At 46.8% G+C, this 11,180-nt stretch overlaps 2 protein-coding genes across 3 annotated transcripts in view; both read right to left on the bottom strand.

The window, feature by feature from the left end:
- TJP2 (tight junction protein 2) overlaps positions 1 to 11,180 on the bottom strand; it is a 389,609-nt gene that overhangs the window by 53,424 nt on the left and 325,005 nt on the right. The gene's annotated exons all lie outside the window — the stretch shown is intronic.
- The window catches only part of LOC144935528 (endosomal transmembrane epsin interactor 1-like), a 114,156-nt gene that overhangs the window by 4,583 nt on the left and 98,393 nt on the right, over positions 1 to 11,180 (bottom strand). For both annotated transcript variants that reach the window (XM_078862273.1, XM_078862274.1), the window contains 6 exons: positions 10,087 to 10,244; positions 4,948 to 5,083; positions 3,549 to 3,618; positions 1,798 to 2,598; positions 1,280 to 1,333; positions 234 to 670 (listed from right to left, as the gene is read on the bottom strand). In XM_078862273.1, coding sequence (XP_078718399.1) covers positions 234 to 670; positions 1,280 to 1,333; positions 1,798 to 2,598; positions 3,549 to 3,618; positions 4,948 to 5,083; positions 10,087 to 10,244 — 1,656 coding nt within the window. The remainder of the gene's footprint in view (positions 1 to 233; positions 671 to 1,279; positions 1,334 to 1,797; positions 2,599 to 3,548; positions 3,619 to 4,947; positions 5,084 to 10,086; positions 10,245 to 11,180) is intronic.

Below are 11,180 nucleotides of genomic sequence, written 5' to 3'. Positions count from 1 at the left end.
TGTCTATCTCCCTGCGGTCGCGTGGATGTTTCTCCGGGTCCTCCGGTTTTTTCCTCCACATTTAGAATCGATGTGCGTCTACAGCCATTTGGCCGCTATAAATGTCCATATTGACCTCTCATTTGTGGCCAGGTCGCTTCTGAGAAAGAGCTACATAGCTCAGCTGGGCCTTCCCTGATCAAATAAAAAATAGCATGACAAAAACAGTTCAACAGTTTTGCAGAGTTGCGTACCTGGTCGATGACGTTGGCGCTCGCGATGGCCTCTTCCATGTTGCCCTCGTCGAGCGCGATCACGGACCGGATGTTGTCCACGACGTGCTGCACCTCCGGCGAGAGGTTGTCGGCCGCGTCCGAGTGCTCCAGGAAGCGCGCCACCAGCAGCTTGGTGTCGCGGTACGCCTTGAAGTCGACGAGCGAGCGCGGCCGCGGCTGAGCCCCCTCGGCCACGCGGCCACCGGCCCCGGCGTCGCCGCGCGAGTGCGGCGGTGGCCTCTTTGGGCGCCGCACGACCGGCCCTCGCTGCTCGAGGGGGCCGGGGGGGAAGCTGCTGATTGCTTGCTGCTGCTGCTGCCGCTGCTGCTGCTGCTGCTGCCGCAGGGGTAGGTGGTCGCGGCTCCCCTGCGCGCTGGACTGGCGGCTGCCCTCGGTTATACGAAGAGATTTCATCCCTGGGGTGGGTGGGTGGGGGAGGGAGATGCAGAGTGCAGAGAGAGCCTTGTTCCAGACTCTAATGACAAAAAGTGGGAGCCTGGCTCAATCGACCAATTGGACGGCATTTATTTTCACTCGCGGTTCCATATGAATGTAGAAACTTCAGATTCGTTTGGTGAGGGACAGTCTCTCCACTGAACAAGCATCTGTAGGAGAACCATTCAAATGCACTGTTGACTTAGCACAAATTGCCGCAGCATGTATGATGAGCTCCAGGTAGATGACCGGCTGAGCCAACCCCTGCAACTGGCGTCAGATTGAGGTTGAATGCTCATCCGCAGCACCACGTGGCCATTTAAATTGGAGTTTAATTGCTGGTCCAGGTGGATGAGAAATTGTGGGTGCTCTGATCTGCATGGGAACCCTCGCACTGGGATACATTTAATGGAGGACATGCGCTACTAACTTGACATGCTGTGAGCATTGAATGTCAATTGGGTTAGGGTTATTCCGAAGATTTAAATCGCTGTACTGGGCAACCCTTTCTCTCAGATGACACGAATTAGGTTATACTCATGTCCGTATTTAGCTACTTTGTTTTCAGCTTGATAATGAAACCAGCCCACCTCCTGAGAGATCACTCAAATCCACACTCGTGCCTTCAGATTCATCCTCGGCAACTACAGAAGGCACACACACACACAGCCCAGGTTACGTTTATTTATAACACAAAGGTTGATATGAATGTTTTCAACAATATAAGACAAACATAGGAAGTATAACATTTTAAAACCATGAGTTTCGGTAATAACTTTCATGATGTTTTCCCATTTTAGTATTTTACAATGATGCATTAAATGAGCTAAATGCATAACAGTGTAATATATTATTATTATTTGCTAAATGCAAGTGGGAAGGAACACGCATACTTTACATTCCTAATTATATGGCTTGGCCGCCACATACTTTATAACCGATATCCAACCAAGTTCACCAAGGTGGCTCACCGCATTTAACATAAACACTGCAGAGGAAATGATGGAACACAACGAACACAAGCGTCCAAGCCACTGAGTCACCACGACCAAACCTGGCTCACTTTGCCGCCACCGCAGAATTCACCTCCTGACGAGCAGTGGCTTACCGAGGGTTGCCGACGACTGGGAGCAAGGGTCACTCGTCGATCTGCTCAGCCGCGAAAAGCTGAGCTTGCCCGGCAAGCAACCCATTGACGCCCCGGTCCTGCCACCCCCTCCTCCGCTGCGTTCCTCGGTCCTCCCACCGGCATAGAACGCCGCGTCCATCTCCAGGGGCACGACGCAGCAGCCCTGGCCGACGTCCTCCGCCGACAGCGAGGTGACCCTCAGAACTCTGGACGCGAGCCTCCGCGGCCGGGGCAGCCCGCCACCGCCCACGCGCCGGCAGCGTCCGGGGAGGAAGCTCCGCGCGTCTCTCGCCACGACGGCCCGGCCGGCCCGCGCCGAGGGCGGCTCGTCGAGCGGCAGGCTGCGCTCGTCCGGGCTGCCGGGGCTGCTCGGCGCCGTGCCGGTGCGTGCGGTGCTGTAGGCCGAGGACGGCTCGCCCGACTTCGTGTCGTCCGTGCTCGGCGTCGTGTCACCGGAGCCGCCGGCGGCGTCGTCGCCGTCGTCGTCGCCCCGAGAAGTCCGGTGCGCGGGACTGCGCGGGCTGCGCGGGGTGCGTGGGGTGCGCGGGGTGCCGCTAGCGTCCCCCGGGGGTGCCGGCGCGAGGCTGCTGCTGCTGCTGCCGCCGCGTGAAGGAGTCGCCGCTGCGGAGGACCGCGCGCCCGCGGGGCTGCACGGCGGGGAGAGCAACTGGCCCGAGGGCGGGGAGCCGTGCGCCGCCATGGAGCACGACGCCTCTGTGCCGCAGTCCTCATCCGGCATGCCTCCCAGCTCCTCCGACGCCCCTCCCGGACTCAGGCTCTCTGGGCGTGGAGGCGTGCGCACGCGAAGGATTAAGGTTGCACTCGATTTTAAAACCATGCAAAATTATATGATTTTTTATTTACCAGGTATGGCCAAACTGAGCTATTAGCTTCTTTTACATTCAATGTCTACCAAAAATGCAAAATTTGTGCCACCAACAAAAACTCCATAAATGCATGCCCACAAGAGCATCGAAAGAAGAGAAAGAGTGAAAATGATCAGAATCAATGAAATAGATTTTAGGTTTTCTGCTGGAAGGGCTTCTTCGGAATATTACCCTTCAACAATCTGTGCACCCAATGCCAACGAGAGTGTTCTGTCGCACCATTAATCAGACACTGTAGAAGATTATAGTCCGAATCGTGCCATCCTAGGCTTACCTTTCTAGAAATGTTGCCAAAGGGTCTTTCGATGTCCATTTTACAGCAGATGTAATTTTCGTGCATATTTTTTCAGTTTAACACGTAGGCTTTCGTGACCAATATTCACCATTCTGGCGAATTGCCCGATGATGCTGGATGCAATTGCCAACGAAACGTCGTACTCAAATTGTAAATGTTGTGGTTTCGCGCTTCAACACACCGGTGGGCTAAAGCAGTGAACTATTTGTCTTTTGTCAACGTGACACTTTTTTACTGATTGGCCGTGTCGGGTGGTTGGGGGTTACGACACATTTATAAATAACGCGATCTAAACCCAAAAACGTTGATTATGCATATTTTTTCAGTTGTATAATTTTGTTTGAAGCTGCCGAAGGCTCCATATCAATGGGGACATTTCCAAGTGCTTGTTTGTTTAAATCTGAAATATCTAAAGACTGCCATCAACCTCGTTTTGCTTTTCAATTAATTAAGAGGACTGCTTTGGAATAAATAACCAACATTTGACGTAAGTATGCATAGTTTCCGCAAGGAAAACAAAAGACAGTCTAATGTGAAAACACAATTACCTTCATTTGTCCTGTTGTAGTTGCTGTTACTGTAAGAAGCGTCCGTCATCTGATCTTCAAAACTTGACGTCTGTTTAATGTTACACGGGAACAAAAAAAAACCCCCAAAATGTAACATTAAGCAACTGCAGTCAAGCTAAAAATAATTAAAATAAAAATGAATTACTATGCCACACATAGAGGAGCATTCCTGTATTGGAGGCAGGGTTTGTGGATCGTGTAAAGACCATGACCTGTGTGAGACGCTAATGGGCAGTGCGACGAGATGCCCTCTAACGGATAGTGCTGGATTTCAAGTCGCTGATGAATCTGTTAAAAACATGTCTAAATGATTGTGTAAAGATCGCAAGCAGGACCTTCATGAAAGATAACCCTAAAATCAGCTGAAGCTTTCCTGGGTAAAGTATGATAACCATTACAATAATTACGGGCCAAAGGCTAAATATTCCCTTTCATGATGATAATGAAAGACATACAAAACAGCAAGTGAAAGTAATATTTTGTACATGTCCATGGTTGCGCTGGATAGTTCCACAAAGTGTTCTAGGATTGCACTCCGTGTTGTTTGGCACGATGTCCGACGTTTCACTCCACGTGCTGCTGAGAGCTTCTTGGGTAACCGAATGGGGTAATTGAGCATTGCTTGGTACAATGCCCAGTGAACCGAATTGCTCCATTAAGTTCCCGTGGAAACGTGGAGTGAAACGTGGGATGTTATGCAGCACAACCATCACACAAACTCCGGTCATCCTGGCAGTGGCTTTTGGCTCGACGTCGAACAAAGACGGTCACCACATCGCACGCTTTCAGATGCGCTCCTGCGGCCGTCTGGACCGCTCCTCCTTCTGATATTTGGAAGCGACTGGAGCCGTGCACTTTTAAATCTAGATTGAAAACTTTTGAAATGCTATTTGTGTTTAGTTTGTTGTCCTTCCCCCCACACCTCCAATGAGCACCGGTTGGCTACGTACGGCGCGAAAGAAGTTCAAAACACATACAATTGTCTCCATACAGACATCAATTTAGCCATGTTTGTTTGTTGTAGTACAGAGTTAGACTGATGGCCTTAATCTAAGTTGTCTTGCGGTTGTTGTTGTTGTTTGACTTGCATTCCACTGAGATTTTTGCACACAGCGTTGGTGTACGGTGTTTTTTTCTGCAATATTTTGCTGTCTTTTCTTGGATTTTCTGTGTGCACTTAGTCACATATTCACTTTAAGATGTTTTTTGTTCATGTTTTTGTTGTTTCTTTGTTGCGGTTGCACCCGATTCAAGAGCCGAATGGCTCACAGGGCTATACCTAATAAATGAACTTGAACTTTAATGAATATGTGGGTCCCACACAACAAAACAACAGCAGCTTGCGGTGAGAGTTTGCATAAGTGGGAGCTCCGCTTGCCTGTTGAAGAGATGGCTGGCTCACCACGGCCTCGTACGGCGGTGGGAGATCGCCCGCAAAACATGGGTCCGGACTGCCCAGGCGAGCCCCGTACACGTGGCCGATGGAGTAGTGCGTGAGGGCCAACCTGCCGACCCTGTACACAGACCGGGCAAGCAACCCATTGACGCCCCGGTCCTGCCCCCCCCCCCTCCATCCGCTGCGTTCCTCAGTCCTCCTATCGAACGCCGCGTCCATCTCCAGGGGCACGAGGCGGCAGCCCTGGCTCAAGTCCTCCGCTAAACAGCGAGGTGACCCTTAGAACTGTGGACGTGACAACCCCCCCCCCCCCCTGTCTTTAATTTAAACCACACAGCATATCTAATGGGCAATTTAATTCATTGTTATATTGAGGTTTTTTTTATATCTGGGTGCTGCAACATTAGGTTAAGAACTTATGGATTAATAATCATAATATAACAATTCGGATCCGAGAAGTACTTATGTGTGACTGGCTGTATAGGGCAGTGACTTATGCTGTTTGCAGTAGGGTATAAAATTGTTCAATGCAGAGACTCACTGTAGGATTTGAAATTTCGACTACGGGCTTGCCAGTAATGATACGCATCACCTAATGCAAAGTTCACCCTAGCCATTATTTTACATTTTAAACTTTAACAAAAAGTAGTCAATTTGAATTCCAATTGTGCTCTCGGCAACATGTCACATCAAATTCTCAGAGCTGGAATTCATTCAAATTAGTTGAAATCACAAATGTATTTTTTTGTGCAGTCTGCAGTCATTGTGGTTTGAGATGAGACCACGAATTGCTACGTTTGAGAAACCGTCTTAAAAACAGGTTGCTACCCAGATTCAAACTCGAGATCTCAGCGCTTTGAGCCCCTGAACCTACACTGTATGAGAGTTTGTTCATTTCGTATGGGCAGTGCTCCGAATGAACACTGACACAGGACGCATGAAAGCAAAAAGCAAATCTCAAACTGATCAAACAATGTCTCAAAGTAGTGGCACAAGTAATGAGGGGGGCAGTTTCACATCGGCGCTAGTCAAGTCAAGAAAGATTAAACTGTGAGAAGCTTCTCATTTAAGGATATAGAAACACTGCAAATGAAAGCTGATCAACTGATATTGAATTCTGTTTGATCGAAGAGTGAGATTTGATGGGGGGGGGGGCGGGGAAGAGGAGTTTGTCTTCACTGACAATGCTACACTTGATGTGAATCAATTTATCAATCAAGGAAATCCATGCAAGAAGAACAACATTACAGGCAGGCAGCAGCATCGATCGGTTTGTGTACTTGCACTGTGTAGTGTATAGTGTAGTCTATGGTGTAGTCTGTGGTGTAGTCGATAGTGTAGTCTATGGTGTAGTCTATAGTGTAGTCTGTGGTGTAGTCTATGGTGTAGTCTATAGTGTAGTCTATGGTGTGATGTGTATTCTATGGTGTGATGTGTAGTCGATGATGTAGTCTATGGTGTAGTCGATGGTGTAGTCGATGGTGTAGTCTATGGTGTGATGTGTAGTCTATGATGTAATCTATGGTGTAGTGTATGGTGTGATGTGTATTCTATGGTGTGTTGTGTAGTCGATGATGTAGTCTATGGTGTAGTCTATGGTGTAGTCTATGGTGTGATGTGTAGTCTATGATGTGTAGTCTATGGTGTGATGTGTAGTCTATGGTGTGATGTGTAGTCTATGGTGCGATGTGATACTGCAACATGGCAACGTTGGAAGGGGTGCAAGGACACGAGTCGAGGTGACAGAGCACACTTTAAAAACTAAGAAGGCATTGGAAGTCTGCGTTGCATGTCTGACAATTCAACTAATTAATGACTCAAGGTTCCCTGAAGATCAATGACAGCCCTCTGCGCATCTGATGATAAAGAAAATCCAATGTCTTCAGCCGGATGCTGTTTGACGAGGATTATTCGTATGTTTGATAATTGTGCTTTTGTTTTTAGAACGATAATCTTGTATTGCTCGGTCAGATATTAGTCACAGACTTGACGCAATCATGATTGTGTCGAGCAGAGCACTCACCAATCCATTTGTACCGCCACACATTTGCCGCATATTTTGTTAAAAATAAAAAAATGTAGGTAAAATGTGTGTATATTGAGTGGATCAGCAGAGCACACATCGATGTTTATTCGATGTTGGTTTATGCACGACAATGGAATTACATCTGTGCTCCTTAAAATGTTCTTGTTTTTCATGTCAAAATGTGAGCGAATGTGCGTTGCCTGATTGCACAGCGGTGGATGAGGTATTAATAGTGAGGTCGTGTCAGAGTACGCAACGCAATGTTAATAGTCAACCTCATAAACAATTCTTAGTGACACGGTGTTAATACAATCACGTCTCTCTTGGCATGCACATCACATTTATTAAGATCGATGGTGGGAAACAACGAAACCGGCAACATCCAGAATCTATCGGAAGCTGCAAGATTTGTTGAAAAATGTTATAACAAAAACCATTTAAACAGTTTTCAATGCCGTCAGCTGCGATAAACAAAAAGTGTGATTATTGTAACGTTCACATAAATGCGAATTTTCTTCTGCTAAGATGCTAACACAATATGTTGGCCACCCTTCTAATTTACATCTCACTCTCACACGCGTCATTATTTGAAAAACATCGTTTTAACTCCACGTGGAATGTTTTTTTTTCTAAATCGGAAATTATCTAAAGTGCCGCTAAGAAAGGTAATAGATGTGTATTCATCGTTGGGAATAAACAAAAATATTCTACCATCTCCTAAAACACAGAGAGAATACTGTGAAGTCAATTTTACTTTTGACTTTCCTTTCTTATTCTTGCTAAACCCGGGGAGCTTTGGTCAAATGAAGCACTTTAGATCATCAGTCTATTCCAGCCAGCCACTGCATTTGACCCATTGCTTCATCAAATGCTGTCTGAGCAGTGAACACAACGTGAACAGCAGAACATTTCCAATGGGCTGCGAGACAAAACGATGTTGCTCTAAACAACAATGAATTAAATAGTGAGAACACCGCACAATGTCAACTGAATTGGACCGTGACATAAAATAAATACGGCACGCGTGGACACGGGGGGGGGGGGGGGCACGCACACAGACCCACGTGCACACAAGGGAAGACACTGTTTCGTGTTCCACCATAGGCAGCAAACGCTGATTTTCTGCGCCGTAGATTTTTTGTATTGTTGTGTGGAGTCTATGAGAGGAGGTTCACGATCCCCCACGAGAGGGATGGTGGGACGGGTCAGCAAGCCCGCAGGGAGATTAGCATCAGGCCTTGCCGTCTTTTGGTTTTGGTTTTAATATTTTGTTATTTTTTTTGCTATCAATTTTTTTTTATCCAAGAACCCAAAACAGACATCAAAGAGAGGGAAATGCGCGTAACGAACTCCGAGCAATATATGCCCCCAAATGTTTTGGTTTTTATTAATATTGCAAATAAGTGCTGCGTGAATAAATATGCACAGGGCAACAACGTGCTGCCAAAACAAATGATGTAGTTTTGGCTCCGTGCATATTCATGAATATGTAAACGTTTACATGCATTTGTTTCCATGCGTATTCATAGATATGCATTTGGAGGTGAACTGAATTTCGTGAAAAGAAATATACTGATGTGCCTTACAGAAGACCGTTTTTAATCAGTACATATATAAGTCGCGATATGTGAAATGCAAAACGCAAACAAATGGGGGAAGTAAACCTGGAATAAAAGCTGAAGAGTGTGCAAGGAAGGATGAAAATGCGCTTGCTAGGAATTGCAGCGAGAGACAAAATGAGGAACTTCTAGATTTGAAGCTTTCGTGACTGCAAGGATTCATATTTTTAGGTTTTCTCGGTAAAGTCACGTAGGTAAAAAAATAGTTAAATTAATAAAAGTAAAATAAAATAAAAATCACGACTTTTCGGAGGCAACACAAGCTTCCGTCTTCAGGTGGAACCGTCACAGCCACGACAGCTGTATCAAGTAAATGAGAGATTACAAGAGCTACCACTCATTTACTTGATACAGCTGTCGTGGCTGTGACGGTTCCACCTGAAGACGGAAGCTTGTGTTGCCTCCGAAACGTCGTGATTCCACCTGAAGACGGAGGCTTGTGTTGCCTCCGAAACGTTGTGATTTTTATTTCATTTTTATTTTACTTTTATTAATTTACATTTTTTACCTACGTGACTTTACCGAAAAAAACCTAAGAATATGAATCCTTGCAGTCACGAAAGCTTCAAATCTAGAATTAGACGTATTGTTGCCTTGCAGAACGGTGAAGCGTGGCGATGGTTTTGGGGCAGGCGTTCGTTCGGCAGCGGATTGATCTTGGCCGGTGATGACAACGGTTCACACCCCAACAAAGATTCAATGAACTGTCACGATTTTGGGTTCGTGATTCGATTCAAGAATAGGTTGTTGTTATTTTTTTTGTCCGAGTTTTACCGCGTCACTTGTAATGTTTGTTGCTCGCCCGATTAGTACGTGAAGAATAAAGTAAACTGTAAATAACCGCTGCTCACTCGTGCATTGATCCATGTAGCATAGGCGTAAGTCACCGATTTGTTACGTAGCCTAATCGACGCATCTTTAACATCGTGTGAATCGTCCCTTTGAATTCGGGACGAGGTGAGAACCCACTGAGGCAACGACGCTCGATTTCAACGGAGACGAGCGTGAGATAATGGGGGGGGGGGGGGGGGGGGGGGCGTGGGGGGCGGGGAAACATTCACTCTTAATATTCAGCACAGAATCTTCCCCAAAAAAGTCATGCAGGAAAAGAAGCCATGCGAACGTTGCGCGAATGTGCAACATGACAAACGAGTGAAATAGAAAAATAATCATCGAAGCGCAAAAGCAAGGTAAGTTATATCCTTGAGTCTTTCGACTTTACCGAAAGAGCCAAAAATATGAATTCCTGCAGTCACGATGGCTTCAAGTCAAGATTCAAGGTGAATTAATTTAAACACGGGGAGGGCAGGGGGCAGGGAATGTCGTTCATGACGAGAGGCGATGCTCAAAGTCAATCGATCTACTGCTCGGCCTATCAAGGCTCAAACGGTCACCAACCTGTACTTTTCTCCTCGCACGTCACTTAAAATTCCCCTTTTCCACTTTTACTGGCTCAAAACGACATCTCGACAATACCGGAGTGACTCCGGCAGTGCTGTGTGGCCGTACGCCGGCGGGTAGTAAGGAGGCGGTGGGACGGGAGGAATGAAGTCGTCAAAGTCCTCGCCCTGGAAGATGGAATCGCGCGCGTTTGGGCAGTCGTCGGAGTTCTGGTCCGCGCGGTGAGGCACAAACTGGGGAGGTAGCAGGACCAAGGAGACAGCAGACGAGAGCCAGCAGGCATACTCCATTATTGACATTCCTTCCCTTTATTAATACTACCCCTATCCCCTCCCTTTGATGCTGCTAATCCTGCATAATGCACGGGCATAATATGACTTTGGAACCCCCCGCCCACCTCCTACGCATTGCACAAGTAGTACTAATCACATACCTACATTTCCCATAAATATGCAAATTCCTATTGATATGCAAATGCTTTTGTCAAGGCGCCCTTCCCCCCTTCCAACCCAGCTTAAATATACGCTCCAAGCGTGGTGGTGTTTCATTCAGACGCTGTCTCCCCGACAGACCTGGTCTTCACCTGAGGAAGACTGCTTGCGTTGTGGCCGAAACGTCGTGAGAATTATTTTATTATGTTTTATTTGTATTATTTCCCTTCTACGTGACTTTACCGAAAGAACCAAGAAGAGGCATAGTCCATTTAAGGGAGCCTCCACTGCACCGGTGGATTTGACTGTGCAAAGGAAATCGCGTGTGGAAACCCATAAACGCACAAGCAACAAACGTGGCGCACGCATCAACTGAGTGTACACGAACACAAGCTAAACTCGCTGGTACAACGGAATATATGTACAATTGTGTCGATCAGCTGTACGGTGAGTTTTGTAATTAACTAATTTGGAGGGGAGGGGGTCCATAGTTTCTTGTGAGAAGAATTGAACATCTTTAAGCCAAGCAGATTGCACAATAATATGTCGCGGTCATTGACATAAGCGGCGCCCATCGGCTCCCTTAAGAGTAGTCGCTTAAATATCGGCTGCCCTCCTCCCGCAGCCAATCAAAATCGAGGCTGGAGCAGGAAAAAAACAATTGAACTGAATTAAACATGCCACTCTCTTTGGTTATTCATGACGGGAGTCTATAGCGTGAAGAAGAAGAAAAACCCA

The sequence above is a fragment of the Lampetra fluviatilis genome, chromosome 13, assembly GCF_964198595.1.
Source record: "Lampetra fluviatilis chromosome 13, kcLamFluv1.1, whole genome shotgun sequence".
NCBI classification, from domain to species: Eukaryota; Metazoa; Chordata; class Hyperoartia; order Petromyzontiformes; family Petromyzontidae; genus Lampetra; species Lampetra fluviatilis.
This window is presented reverse-complemented; position numbering and strand designations above follow the sequence as displayed.